The sequence below is a fragment of the Mus caroli genome, chromosome 11, assembly GCF_900094665.2.
Source record: "Mus caroli chromosome 11, CAROLI_EIJ_v1.1, whole genome shotgun sequence".
In the NCBI taxonomy this organism is placed as follows: domain Eukaryota; kingdom Metazoa; phylum Chordata; class Mammalia; order Rodentia; family Muridae; genus Mus; species Mus caroli.
In genome coordinates, this window is record NC_034580.1 from 62,295,452 (window position 1) to 62,310,838 (window position 15,387).

A 15,387-nucleotide genomic window follows, 5' to 3' on the forward strand; every position below is an offset into this window, starting at 1 on the left:
GCTACCCCGGCGCTTATCCGGCCGGATGAGGCCTGTGGCCCTACTCAGGCCGGTTTCTGCTTCCCTAACTAATGCAGTCTCAGGTCCCGAGCACTTGGATTGGAGCAGAAGCTGTGCTCCACTCACCAGAAGTCTTAAGATCCTGTGGCGGGTGTTGTGGGTAGCTGGCGAGTGTCCCAGCCCTGTTTTGTTAACAAGCGGTAACTAGCCCACTCCTGATAGCAACATTAATCTATTCCTGAAGGCTGGGCCCTCACAGCCTAATTAGCACTTCAAGGTCCCAACTCTCAGCATTCTTGTGTTGGGTATTAAGTCTCTAATATGAAAACTCTTAGGAGTATATTCCAACTTAAAAAAAACAAATAAACAACAACAACAACAAAAACCCAAACACAATTGGCATCTCCAGCTTACCTTAAAGACAGTTCCTTGGGTCCCTTCCCATAGGCCCAGGAGTGTGTAGCCCTAGTAACACAGCCAGAGAACGATGTCTCATTCTGAAGGACCAGGTGGGATGATCAGGCTGATCAAGGATAGCCAAGCACTGAGAGGAGCTAGAAGGTCTTTAGATGAAAATATGATAGTATTTTTTGTAAAGTTGGGGAGTTGCAAGACAGGATTTCCTTGTATAGCCCTGGCCGTTCTGGACTTATCTCTGTAGACCAGGCTGGCCTCAAACTTATAGAGATCTGCGTGCCTCTTCCTTCCCAAGTGCTGGGACGAAAGGTGAGCACCACCTCTGCCTCGTACGCTGTCAGCTCTTTATAACATCTAGGCAAGAGTCAGCCATAGGTTGATTTTAAGTCTCATACTGGAAAATCAGATAAGATTTCACAATCACCAGCCATCTCTCTGGCTAAGGGCTTTGATTGCTTCAGTAGACAGTCTATGTGAGCCTTTCCCAATGGTGTACCCAAGGCTCTTGAGAAGTTTGCCTCCCAGACACCAATGGCCTTGTCTCCCCCGCCCATTTCTTTTCTGTGTGCTTTGGAGAACTGGGGTGGGGATTAAGTATCTAAAACCCCTCCCGTTGTAAACAGACTGTCACATGGGCACTGCAGTCTCCTCCTTCTAGACTATTAGAATTTTTCTTTTTCGTCTACCCTTGTTTTTGGTACACAGGCCATTCCAGGAAAAAATGAGGTCTACATGCCAGATACGTTGACAAGTGTTGCTCAGTCTGGAAGAAGAAGCCTATCTTGCCTGCTGTCCCCTGCCTCCTACTCCGCTTCCCCCCATACACATGGGGCTTCATGTAGTCCATCCTGGCCTGTGAACTAGGGATCAACTTGAACTTCTTGTTCTGTCTGTCCCTACCTCCTGAGTGCTGGGACTACATGTATATCACTATGCTTCACCATGCCCAGTTTATGACCTCTGAGAATTAAACCTAAGTCTTCATGTATGCTACGCAGGCATTCCTTCAGCCGAGCTCCATCTCAGGCTCATGCATTTCTCGTGCACATCTGTGTCTGGAGACCAATTTGAATAGAACACTTTTTGTGCCAGGAAGTGGCAGACAAGTGCTCATCCCAGGTCACTCAAACCAGAGGAACAATGGCTGGAGAAGTTAAGCAGGGTGGAGCACACCTCCCAGGAGACAGTCCCCTTCTAGGCTTCCAGAATTCAGTGCAGAGGGGAGGAGGCTCCCCTGATTAGAGAGTTAGTGTGGGAGCCTAGTCTCTAGCTGCCTCTGCCTCTGCCTCTTGCTTTGGTCAATGAGTAGAAACTGCCGGTTAGAGCTCCTAGTTGTCAGGCCCCAAGCAAAACTGCTTGCAGCCATTTAGCACTCAGTGGCCTTCTGGGAGTCCGGGTATTCACCCCTGGATGCTGGTAAGAGTTCTTTGTGGTGGGAATGTATATGCTGTGATTTTCTTACTTACCCGCTTAACAATCCACTTCCCCCTGCTGCTTCCCCTCTCCCCAGTTAACAAGCCTCCTACTAGCAGTCACCATTGCCTTCCCTGGGTCAAGTGGATAATGAGGGAGCTGGCTGCCTGGCTTCCTCTTCAAACTAGGATGTTTACCTTGGGAGGTAGCAGAGGTTCAATACATAGACTCAGAGGCAGCCTTGAGTGAGGAGGAATCAGCACTAGGTCAGGAGACAGAACACCATGTTGAAAGCACTCTGTGAAATGAAAATAAGAAGCAATTCCCCTAAGGTTTCTATAGGAGTCAAATAAGCTAGTATATGTCAAGTTTCCTGGCCTCTAACAGTGCAGCAGCTAGCAGCAACAAACATAGGATCTCATGGCAAAGTACAGGTGGTAGAACTGATTGAAGATATCCAAGGGTGGGGAATGGGAGATGGGGAACTTTGATCCCTGCATCCCTTTATTCATTCTGTCTCCTTGGAGAAAAATGCCTGCATGGGTCATTTCAGGAAGGGTGGTAGGGCCTAGCATAATAGTCTGTAGGTCCTGGAATGGTCTGTGCAGACCTTGTGCTGGAAATCTCTGTCTTCCGGCTGTCTTGTCTGGCTAGAGCTTTGAGTCTTGGTGCTGAAAAATAGTTGGATGAGGGATTTGCAACAGGAAAAAATCAAGAGGGCTCAGCCCACAGCTGTTTGGGATGTCCCTGTACCCACGAGTCAGATGCTGATGTGCCGCTGAATTCCAGTCTTGTCATTTCTGTGTCTTTCCTCCTGCTCCTTCTGTCAGACTACTCAGTGTCAGGAAGGTTGGGCAGTATTGCTCTGGGGCATTCCACATAGCCTGTTGGGTTGGTCTGGATAGCACCATGAATCGAGCCTCAGTTCCCTCATCTGATGGACGCTCGCATGGGGTCATCCAGAGACCTAACAGGTGGTGGGAAGCATTGCAAAGCAAATCCTTTTCTGTCAGAGTTTCTGCCCTCTGACTGAATCGGAAACTTCTCGAGGACAGAGAGATTTACTGTACATAGTCCAGGATGGCCTCAGATTCATGACCTTAGGGTCTCAGCCTTCTGAGTGCTGGGTCTACCCTGTGCCACTATGCTGGCTTGTTTTCTCATTATTATGTGCTGGGGAGAAAAAGACAGTTTCACATGGGGTTTTTCTAAGCTTATGCTACTAGTAGAATGTGATTGGAACTCTAGTGTTTGTTTTGTCTGTGATTTGCTGGAGAGCAGGAGCTGGGTTTGGGACAGGTAAATATCTGAGGGCTGGTGAGTGTTTTGTGGGACTTCTTGGTTTGTACTCCTGCCCCAAGCCCAATGCAGTCATGAACACCTTATGTTGGAATTCTTCGTAGGTTGTTCTTTTCAGAAACCCCTGGAATCTTCCAGGCCCTCTTGTTTGGCTAGAGCTTTGTATTTTAAGGATAGGGAAAATAGACTGAAGAGGATTCTCGAAAAGGAAAATCAAGTGAGCTCATGACTTCACTCTGTGTTCACAGATGTTTCCTCCCTGGGCCTCTTCCTCCACAGGGCTCTTTGACCACAAACAAATGGGAAGTGGCTGTCAGTGTCACCTTTCCCTGAGGAGTGCTAAGGTCCTAATGGGGTTTTGGCTGCCTTTGCTGACCTCAAGCTCATTCTGTAGCCTCATGAGATTGGAACATTCACATCAAAGTTCAGGGCAGCCAGAGGTTGCTCTCTCCTGAGACCGAGCAGGCATGGTGTCCATTCCTAGTCTCTGGTCCTCAATTTTCTCATCTGTAAAAACGGCAAGATGGAATCAAGAGATCATTAAAGTATGGCCTCCCATGGCTGTGATCTGAGACGGATCAGTTAAGGGAGGCTGTAAAGAGTCAAGGCATGGGAGTTATCCCTGAGGTGGAAAATCTGCCACACAGCACAGCTCACTCTCTACAGAGAACTAGAAGTGACTCACACTTGAGTTGAGACTTCATCATTATCACCTTCCTGAGGTAGATTTATCTCTCAGTGCCTGGAGGTTAAATGGGTAGTGTCTTCCCTTGCGTGCCTAAAACAAGCCTTCCTGTTTCTGTCATGCATGAGGTGTTAGCACAGCTCACTGGGTATGTCTGTGATTGCAAAATTTTGGGAAAGAGGCTCCCATTTGCAGATTGAAAAAAAAAACATCATTTAACTTTCAATATACTTAAAGATGACCTTGGATTTTTTTATTTGTATGTGTCTATCTCCTGAGTGCTGGGATTATTGGCTGAGTGCTGGGATTATAGGTGTGTGCCACCATTTCCTGCTTAAATGTGCTGTGGTACAAGCTCAGGACAGTGCCTGCTAGGCAGGAGCTCTACCAACTGAGCAATGGTCACCATCCTGCTAATTCTTTTGCTTGTTCTTTGTCTTTTTTGGAGACAACAGGGCTTCTGAACTTACAGTGTAGCTGAAGATTACTCTGGATTTCTAATCCCCCTGCCTCTACCTCCCGAGATCCCAAGTATCGGCCTAGTTCCAAGAGTTATAGTCTGATATTGGCACTTCTCCAGCACTCCACAGAAGTGGATTTGAGTGAGCAGGTTCCGGTTGTGAGGTCCCAACTCATCCATTTCCATCTTTAGGCCACCTCTTTGATCTCAGCTGTGTTTTTCCACACTTTCTGTTCCCCTTTCAGAGGCCGTGACTTCTGACAGTGTCCGAGTTGCTTCTGAACTATTTTCTGAGATGTGCTCTTCCGTTAAGCTTTCACCTTGGCATTTCCTCATTTGGAGTTGCCTCTCCCACCATCCCAGCCTCCTTTCTTCTCATTCTTGGACATGTCAGGTGGCATGTGCCTTTGTACAGAACAAGTGGACTCCTATTGACCGCTGCACCGTTTTCCCATTCCTAAAGGTCTCTTTCTTATGGATGACCCACAGTTTCTATAACACACACGCCCCTCTGTCCAGTTCCCAGTGTCACCTTGGCTTTCAGAACAGGCGAGCAGCCTGCCCAAGCCCCTCAAATCACACTGTGCTCGCTATCCCTGGGTTTCCTGGGAACTTCTAGACTTCAATGATTTACCAATAGCAGAAGGATAGGTCCCTGCTTCCTGTGTGCCCAGGGAACTGAAAACTTGGGGATCAGATATCTGCAAACCCTGTCCCTTGGGTTAGAAACCGGGACTGGTGAAGGCGGAACACACATCTGCACTCAGGGGATCAGGGGACGGCTGGTGAAGTTGCAAATGCAGCTTCCCTTCTATGGCCCATCCCTGTTCAGGAAGACATCTTTCTCTGCCCCTCTGCTGACCTAGTGGTTCTGGAATGGGTTCTCTGACTGTTTTTGTTTCTTCCAAGACTGAGTACATGTTTCCTTTTCCTTTTCTTCTTTTTGCTGACGTAAGAGTGAGCCCGTTAAGTTGACAGGCAGTCCCAGAACAGCTTCAGCACCTTCACCGCGGGCCCCACTTGCATTTTTATCCTTGCCTCTTTACTTCCCCATAGTGTTTCAGACCTCTGTGTCTGCAGGGAATTCAGGTTTGGCTTTCTGAGATTACAAAAACAACCTGAGACCGACCGTTTTCTAGATGCGCCGAGCTGCTTTCGGGGCAACCTGAGTGTTTCCTAACACGTACTGAGTTTCCAGCAAAGGATCTGCAGGGTAATTTTAGATCACATAGCCATGACGGCTTTTAAGTTGTAGTTATTTTTATGTATAATTGGAAAATATAAAATCACAAGTTATACCCGTGATTTCTTAGATGTTATTACTTAGACCAAGGCTAAATTTAAATTGGCTATAAGTTAGTTTAAAAAAAAATGTTGAGTAGGCTGATGGTGTGGCTCAGTGATAGAGGACTTGCTTAATGAATTCATGACCTGAAATTCCATGCCCAGCACTGTTGTTGCTGCTGCTGTTGCTGCTGCTGCTGCTGCTGCTACTGCTGTTTTAATAAATCACAGTGTTGCGGTGGCACAGGGGTGTGACAAGATGTAACAGCAGGCTAAGCATGACTGAAGCTGGAAGTCACTGAACAGGGAAACATTTCAGAATCTAACTGTTGGGAAGTGGGACCTAATTCAGGTAGTTGGACTTGGTAGCAGTCTCCTTTAGCCACTGAACCATCGCTCCAGTTATCAGGGCTTTTAGAGCTGAACACCATTTCTGACCCATTCATTCAGTACTGGGAATCTTTTGTGACGTGATGCCTAGAACCTTTTACTTGCTGCACACGGGAACTTGGTTTCCTGTCCCTCGATCTCTGCTCTGCACTCACACCAGTAGGCCTAGAGCCTGCTACTCCCTAGGGTCATTTTTTGTTGTTTGTTTTGTCTTGTATTGTTTTGTTTTCTGTTTAATGGCAGCTCATCTTGGTATCCCCTCTTTGAGCTCAGGACTAACCAAGCCCCTCCTGGGCCTCCCATCAGTTTCTCGTCCATCGTCCTCTTTCCAAAATAAGCAGAGGCCACGCCCCCTGGGTATCAGGGAGTGTTTACTTAGACAAAAAAGATAAATTATGACTTGCTGGAATCCCTTCCTTGTTGATTTCAGAGACTGTCTGAATGTTGAGCCTGCATGCAGAGGGAGGAAGTTGGGATAGAAACCTGGTTCTTGCCTCTTGGAGAAGGGATAGAGGACAGTGCACACTTATAGAAGGGGCAGGAAGGAAGATTCAAAGAGCATGGGTCTCAAGTTCAGCTCCCCCAATCTTATCTTATGGATCCCAAATCCACCTATAGGATATGGCTACTCTTTCCACTTGCCACCAGCTGTATGTATCAAAGGCCAGACTGACCTCCAGTGCCCACACGGAACATTGCCAGTGGACTGCCTTCAATTTATGTTAACACACTTTGAACTTAGATCTAGTGCCAACAAACTCCATGCCTCACCCCTAAATTGGTTCCCACCATTGCTTGGATCCCTAGGTTCGTGGTGATGGCTTTTCCCAGTTCTCTTTAGAATCAGCTTCACTCCCCCCCTCCTCCCCACTGCCCTCCTCTCATTGGCTGTCCAGCTACTCTTGCTTCTTGCATCACAGACCTGGCACTTAAGCTCTTCCTTTTCATCCCCACTGTAGGGCAAATTCTTTATCTTCTCAGAAGCCTCCCTTCTTTCTCCCAGCCCACAATGATCCCGCCCTCCCTGGATTCTGAAAGCTCTTATTGTCTCCAGACTTAGCCTTTTGGCAATGGCTACGGTCTGTCTTGAAAGCTGTTTCCCTCCCCACTCCCCACCCCTCTTTGTGACTTATCTTTATCTTCCAAATTTTAAGAATCAGGCACTACTGTAACAGTGCCTGGATGTTCTGTGGCAGCAGGGAAGGATAATCAGCAGCTATTATATATGATTGATCATGTGACCCAGGGGCCACATGTGGGGGAAGGAGTGCCTATGACCCTATACCCTGTAAACTGTACGGGGGTGAGTAATTTCTCCCCTCATGACTATGAAGCATTTATGAAAAGTGACTCACCCATGGCCAGATGTTCCCTCTTATTAATTATCATTATAACACAACACGATTCATCCTGCAGAGGATGGGAGCTGAGTGGCCTACTTCAGTTGATAATTTTCAACTCTCAGCCTCTATGGAAATGATCACCAGTCCTTTGCTTTTGAATCATGAGTTGCCTGCTGTCTCTCCTCTATACCTGTGGCCCTGAATGTAGACATCTCCATGGTTGCAGACGCCAAATGGAAAGAGCTCATTAGTTTATTTCTCACCACCGACCTTTAAGAGAAGAGGACCATTAGTAAAACACGAGCAACTTCCCAGATAAAACACAGACTCCATTACCCTGTTACAGATAACCACATCACAGCAGAGTCTGTCAGACCCTGAGAGATTAGCTGAGGAGAACCCTGAAAGATAAAGTCTTCAGAACTAATATGTTCTGCTTAGCCCAGGTCAGAGCATGTGTCCTGCCTTACAGAGGCCCAGAAAGGTATCTGTCCATGAGCTGGTGGCCATATTGGATTTGCAGTGGCAGTCATAACTCTGTACGGTCACTGATGGGCTGTTGCTTGGGAATGTTTCTGCTTCTTAGTGTAACACAGAGCCAAGCTGTTACATCGGAAGCTTCTGGGGTTATTGCGATTCCACAATACTTGAAGAACTGGAAAAGGTGTTTCCATACAGGTCCAAAGGCAGTTTTGCTTTAGCAGCACAGGGTGGGGCCTACTTACAAGAGCAGGGAATCATCATGATCCTTTATATGCATTTGTGCCACAAAGCTAAGGGCTTGAGTTCCCAGCCAACCCTCTCTCCTATACTTCCCAGAGGTGACATGATGGACTGCTGCCAATGGGGGCCCTACTTCCAGACAGAGCTCTCATCTTAGTGGCCAGTTTCAACCACTTGACAGACACGGGTGTTTTTCTTGTTTGTCCCTCAGTTTGTTCAGTTTTTAAAATTACATTTATTGGGTTTTTTTTTTTTTTTTATGTTTTTTTTTTTGATAAAGGCATAGGAAGTCAACAGATAACCCTTGGAGCCTGTGTCTCTTTCTGCTTGAGATTGTCTCAGAGACTGAACTCGGATCCTCAGGGTGGGGCTATCATCATCATCATCATCAAGACAATGTTTGTTATATAGATCAGGCTGGCCTGGAAACAATCCTCCTGCCTTAGCCTCCAAGTGTTGGGATTACAGTAGTGTATCACTGTGCTCGGGTCTGTGTTTTCTAGCTCTGATGATCTCACATCTCCTGTGGCCTCTCTGCATCCTCATCTATGCTCCCCACTCCTTCTTGCCTCTTTATCATTAGGAACTGAACCACTGCTCTTAGTCCCTCCTCCCTATTTCATTGGCCCTTGCTCCTACTGCCCACAAGGTGTACAGCTGTGCACAGTTATCTTCTTCCCACTCTTGCTTCTCACTCCATCTTAAGAACTGGTGTTTTTTCCTCTAGTCAGAGATTGCGATAAAATTCCCTTTGATTTATTAAGATAGTCAATCACATGATATATATGCTCACTTCAAGGGTACCTTACTCAGACTGAGTGCTGAGTTAAAGATCAGTGGCCATGACTACAGCTGATGGCAGCCCCAGCATTACTGAGGAACGAGAGTTTACCAAGCAGCCAAGGCTGCTCACAGCCACAGGTTTGAGAAGAGAAGGGTAAGCCCTACCAGTAGGTGAGAAGGAGAGATGAGAATGGAGACACATCAACATGGAAAGCTAAGAGCTGTCGTGCTTAAACCAGAGGCCATTGCCAGCCATTCTTGTCTGTGCTACAGACCTTCATAGGAAAGCCAGTCATTGACTGGGTATTGACTGTGGTGTTCCAGTTTCTCCAGATTGCACAGAGGGCAGGCTGGAGTGAGCCCTGCTGTAGATAAGCCATGCACTCAGCTTTTTTTTTTCTAGTTGGGCTTCCTAGTTCCCCTCACCAAGGGACTGGGGTTGGCTTTCCTATGTGCATAACTTCTTTGCTGGAGATGCTATACCTGTGTATCTTCTGAAATAGTGACCCATGGTACCTTAAGTCCAACCACTTGTCCCCATCACAAACCCCTTTTTAAAAAATTGTTGGCAGATATAGGTAGCATAAAATCTCCCACTGTTACCATGCTTAAGAGTAGAGTTTAGTGACATTAAAGGCATTTATGTTGTATGCAGTCACCATCACCATCCATCTGCCAAATCTTTTCATCTTACAGAATTAAAACTGTACCACCAGGTAGCTTTCCATTCTTCAGTCTCTGGAAGCCACTATTCTCCTTTTTGTCACCAAGTTTGGCTGACCTAAGAACATCATCTAAGTAGACTCACATAGAATGTATCCATCTTGATGAGTTTAATTCAATTAGCATAGTGTAAAATAAACATAATGTTGTAGCATATGGCAGAATGTGCCTTCCTTGTTAAAGACAGAATAATACTCCATTGTATTTATTATTCTTACATAACTTGTGTATGTGTGTGTTCAAGTGTGTGTGTTCAAGTGTGTGTGTGTGTGTTTGTGTGTTTGTGGGGGTGCGTGTGTGCATGTGTATAGGCCAGAGGTCAATGTTAAGTGTCTACTTCAATTGTTTTCCTTCCTTACTTTTTTGAGATATGGTCTCTTATACCTAGAGCTGATTGGCTAGACTGGCTAACCAGCAGGCTTTGGGGTTCTGCCTGCCTCTGCCTCATGCCCCCCATCCCCCTAGTACTAAGGTTACAGACATACTTGACCATGCCTGGCTTTTCGTGTGAGTGCTGGGAACCCAAACTCAGGTCCTCGTGATTGCACAACAGGTACATTGACCACTGAACCATCTCCCCAAGCCCTAAACAACATTTTGTTGTTGTTTATACATTTATCCATCAAGGGACACTTGGACTATTTTTGTCACGAATAAGAATGTATAAATATCTCTTCAAAACTTTGCTTTCAACTCTTTGGGGTGTGTATCCAGAAGTCAATCCCAAGTGATGCAGGTGATAACTCCCTGTAGTTTTGGTTTGCATTTCCCTAATATTTCCATGATGTTGAACATCTTTTTGTCTCCTTACAGGCCATGTTATAACTTTGGAAGGATGACCTGTGCTGATTATTTGCTTTTCGTTATCAAATGTAGACTTTGTCTTGTGCTCGGGGACAGCTGCCTGTCTCCCACACTTTGAGCCACTGTGAGAATAAAAACATGGCAGCAGCTCTTACTGTGTGCGCGCAGCGTCCTCACTGCACCAAGTGCTGTTTTATTTCCCCTTCACATCCCTGCAACCATTTAGAAAGATACTCAAGTGTCTCTACTTAACATCTGGGAAGAACCTGAAGCCTGCCTGCCTTGCCTGAAATCTCAGAGCAGTGTAACAGCAGCACCACTGAGACCCTGGTCTGACTCTGCTGGGTGGTAACCTGATTTACATAATCCTATATAAAGAACCAGTCAGGGACTGCAGCCTCTTGGTAGAATGCTCATCTAGCATACAGAAAGCCCTGAGTTCAAGTTCTAGCACACACACAAAAATGCAATCAGTTGCTAAAATCCTGGAGTTTGTAACAGAAAGTAAACAGAAATATACAATCTGAGTGCTAAAACTTTAATGGATCCAGAAGGCCTCTGTTTATTTATTTGTCTATCTGTGTGTACATCTGTATGTGTATATATGTGTATGTGCACATATGTGTGTGTGTGTGCATGTGTGAACACAGCCATCTGTGTTTTATGGCATGCCTATCTCAGCTGTGAATCTTTGCCTTTCACCTCCTTTGAGATGTTATCTCTTGTTTGTCCTTCCACACCTCAGGCTACCTGGCCCACGAGCTTCCAGGAGCTTCCAGATTTCCTGCCTATCTTCTGTCTTGCCTAAAACCTCTGTGGTTATGGACATATTCTACTGTGGGTATCTGGTTTTCTTGTGTTCTGGGGATCTGAATTTAGGTTCTCATGCTAGCTCAACAAGCATTCTCTCCACAGAACTGACTCCCCAGCTTCCAGAAAGCTTTTAAACAGGACATCAGATTCACTGGGGATCCAGGCCCCTACCTAACCTATACAACTGGTAGTCGATACAGCATGGCTCTTGGGTCCAGCCCTGTCTTCACTTACAGCCTTCGGTGATAGATAGTGAGCATAGACTGAAAGCCAAGGCCAGAGATTAGTTTCACACAATCGTTCTTTCTGGAAATTCTCCACTCTTTTCATACTGGCTTTTTATCAGACCTTGGATTCACACAGCTGGAGCCAGGCCCAAGCCAGAGCCCTGACTTAGGTTTGGGAAGAAGTTGGCTGAAACTTCTCCCAGCAGGGATAAGGCAGGCCCAGGGAGTCCTGTCTAAAATGCAGTAGACAAAGGTGCCCTTGTTCATAGGCCTTGGGGTGAGAGTCATCTGGTCAGCGACACAGGCTTGGCCATTGTATGCTCTGACCTCAGCCAATTTTTTTTAGACTGAGAAAGGGGGTGGGAGGGGAAGTCCTCTAGAAATTGTATCTGGAAAGGCCTGCATGGGCTGTTGATTTCCCAACAGGCACGGGAGCAGATTTGGGAGGAACTGTGCAATGTAGTGGGTTCTTTGTGAAAGAACAGAGATGTCAGTGATGAGAAAAGCCACAGGAACATCCCCCAGGGTGCTCAGCGTACTGGCCCCGGGGCAGCTGCTTGCTTCAGCCACACTTTCCCCAGAAGGTGCCATGCAGAACAAGTTGCCCCGAGCCCAGTCCTGAGCCTGGGGCTTCAGACCAGCCCTGGCATCTCTTCCATAGCAACTGCCCTTCAGGACCAGCTGCGCACTCATGGTAAGAACCACTCCTGCAGAAGTATGCTTGACCTACCCTCTCTGTCTGTTGTGAAAACGCCTTTCATAGTGCAGAGAGGAGATTCTGAAGACCCTGTGAGATTGGGTAGGACTTGCTGAGTCTGGAAGCTCTGTGGACCCTGTGCCAAGAGGGCATATGTGCCCAAGACAAGAGCAGAAAGAAGAGGTATGGGCAGAGGGTAAATGATGGGTGGGGGTGGGGTGGGGGTAAGGAGTTGTGTGGAAAGATGGGAGAGGAGTATTTGGAGAGGGAAGGCTCACCTGAGACAGGTAGTTAAAGGCATGTGATGGAGAAGAGAGCCGATGTGGATTTATTTATGCCTTTCTACCATTCTTTTTCTATATATATTATATTTTTCTAAATATAAAGCATGGTTTCTTCCTGCCCATCTGGCATCCCCCCCATGCCCCAGATTTACCGGGAAAGTTCTGAGGTGCAAGATCTAGGGAAGAACCGTGAATCTCTGCATTAGGGGAAGGTAAAGGGAGCCTTTGGGTGTCTCAGCTCCCCAGATGGTAGTTAGGCACCAGTGACATCTAACTCGGTTTCCAGATTGGCATATGCCTCCTCTCAGTTTGTCAGTGGAAGCTTTTCTGAGATATTGAGGATAGAAAACCTTGTTTTGCTGACCTCTGAGCCTGGATGGTTGCCTTTCCTATGATCTGCCCTTTAGCCTAGGCTTTGTATGACATCCCCCTTCCCACTGCTGAGGCTCTCTGTGTCTGTGAGGTCCAGTTCACATGGCAAGGCTACTCAGATCCTTCATGGAATCTTCCTCCACCTTGCTAGGCACGAAGCACCTCTGATTTGAACATTCCTTCCCAGAAGCTTGAACTGGGACCAGGAGAAGACAATAATGCTTGCTACCCAAGAGTATCCTCTAACTGGGACCCTTGACCTCCCAAGAATATGTATAAGGAAGTTTTGTAATAATAAGCAGGTGTCTGAATGGTCCAGGGGGACTTAGACCCACAGATGTAGTGCTGGGACTACATTTTTAGTTATCTCCCAAAGGACACGAGTGATGCTGGTTCAGAGGACCACCCTTGGAGAGTTACTGCTGGAAGGACCACAGGCTAGACCATCATGTTATAACCAAGTGAGGGATGTTCAAGATTGGACTACGGCATGCTATGGAGATGCTGCTGGGCCTGGTCAGCCCTGAGGAGGAAGGGAGGATCCGCAGAGAACGTGCACACTCGTATGCTGAGAGCAAGGAAGGGTTCAAGGCCAGCTTGTAGCAGTGTGGGACACGTGGGGGTGCAGGTCCATTGCTGGGGTATACCTAAGTTGAAATGGACTGTGTGTCTGGGGTATAATGTAAAGGGTGAAGTGGATATACTTATTACTTAGGTGACAGGCTCTACTGGAGCCTGCCTGGTGTGTATGATTCTGGCTTCTAGTGACACATTGACAGGAACAGAGACAGAAGCCTAGGATACCAGCGGGGAAAACAGGTTTCAGGACAGACAGCTCTGGGTCCTTGAAAGTGGCTTTCACAGTGAAGGGTCTATTAAGACAAAACTCAGTGTAGTGACAGATGCAATCCTAAGAGGCTGGGCACTGGCAGCGTTTAAGAAGAGGACCAGGCTTCTGAGTCACATGTCTATACATGAATATGACTTCCCCCCCTCCTTTTCTACATAAATGGCACATCCTTAAAACAGATATACTAGCATTTAGAATCATTGAGCATTCGATGATATCTGTTCAAAATAAGCCCTCGCAGGCCATCTGGTCCAACTTCCACATTTGAGAGATGAAGAAATCAAGGCCCTCCCGACAGAGATGAGACGGGTTGCTTAAGATCTCAAAACAAGGCTGCTACAGCTTCAAACATGGCCCCTGGGAGCACAGCTCACATTCTGTGTGTCTCTTGCTTGTTGCTATGGTGTGGTGGTGTGTCCTCTATGGTAAGGTCTTGGTAGTTATCGTCTGCCTGGTTCTTATGTCTTATGTCTCTCTATCGGTGGATCCAAAAGCTTTGCCAAGTGGGGTTGGTAGGATCACACCTTTACTGACTCTGGAAACTGCCTGTCAGCTTTCATCTCCCTGCAGGCTACTGTTTCAGAACCAATTAGGGGAGTCAGGCATCTTTGAACAAAACGGCTGTGAGCACGAGCAGTTGGCACTGCAGAGTAACTAGAACGCGTCTCCATGGTGAGACTGGCTACTTCCGCTTTCTTTCAGTGCCTGTGGGTTGCTGCAGCCCACAAGAAGTGACCACAAAGTCAGGCCAGCTGGACGGCAGCCACAGCTGGCAGGCAGCGGCACCCACCTCTATTCCCTAATGAGGCACAGTTGGCCTGTTGCTAAAATGACACCGGCTCCCTGAAGAAGTCCCCTTTTGTCCCCAGAGCATCTGCAGGGACAGGGCAGTCCCTTGCCCTTGAAGTTCCTTCCCAGTGGGCAGCTGCTTTGCATGACATGTTGAGCCTGTGGCCAGTGGAAAAGAACAGCCTTCAACTGTCTTCCCTAATTCTCAACATCTTGGATTGTGGTTATTGTTAATGCTTTTAAAAAGGATTTTATTATTATTTTTTTAATGTGTATATGTGAAGGGAGTGGTTACTTACACAGGAGTTTAAGTGCCTTCAAAGGCCAGAAGAGGATTTTGGATCTCCAGGAGCTAGAGTTACAGGGGGTTGTGAGCTGCCCAAAGTAAATCTTGGGAACTGAATTTGGGTGCTCTGCGAGAGCAGTGTGTGCTGCTAACCATCAAGACATCTCTCTAGCCTCCTATTTAATGCATCAACTTTTGAAAAATTACGTTTTATTGATTGATTGGTTGGTTGGTTTTTTTTCGAGACAGGGTTTCTCTGAGTAGCCCCGTCTGTCCTGGAACTCACTCTGTGGACCAGGCTGGCCTCAAACTCAGAAATCCACATGCCTCTGCCTCCCAAGTGCTGGAATTAAAGGTGTGTGCCACCGCTGCTCGGCCTCAATTTTTAAAAATTTTATATACAGTATCTGTGTGTGTGTGGGGGGGGGTGTCTTGCGCGCGCGCGCGCGCGCGCACACACACACACACACACACACACACACACATAGACGTCATGGCATGGGTGGGAGACAGAAGACAACTTGCAAGAGTCCATTGTGATTTTCCACTATGAGGATCCCAGGGATGGAACTCAACTTGTCAGGCTTGATCGGTGTCCTCCTCTGCCTGCTGAGCCATTGCTATAATTGACACATAATTGTCCATATTTATGGGGCATAATGTTAACGATCATATCGGAGTGATTGGCCTATCCATCAACTCAGCTGAATATCACTCCTTTGTGTGGGCAATGTTAAAAAGCCTC

General features: G+C 46.9%; 1 protein-coding gene across 5 annotated transcripts in view; it reads left to right on the forward strand.

Annotated features, from left to right (window-relative positions):
- Gas7 (growth arrest specific 7) overlaps nucleotides 1–15,387 on the forward strand; it is a 232,847-nt gene that overhangs the window by 118,122 nt on the left and 99,338 nt on the right. The window contains exon 1 of one of the 5 annotated variants that reach the window (XM_021177613.2): nucleotides 11,890–12,058. The exons of the other annotated variants lie outside the window; for them this stretch is intronic. Coding sequence (XP_021033272.1) covers nucleotides 12,056–12,058 — 3 coding nt within the window. The 5' untranslated portion in view covers nucleotides 11,890–12,055. Of the gene's footprint in view, nucleotides 1–11,889; nucleotides 12,059–15,387 lie in introns of those variants that run through there. 5 annotated transcript variants of the gene reach the window in all.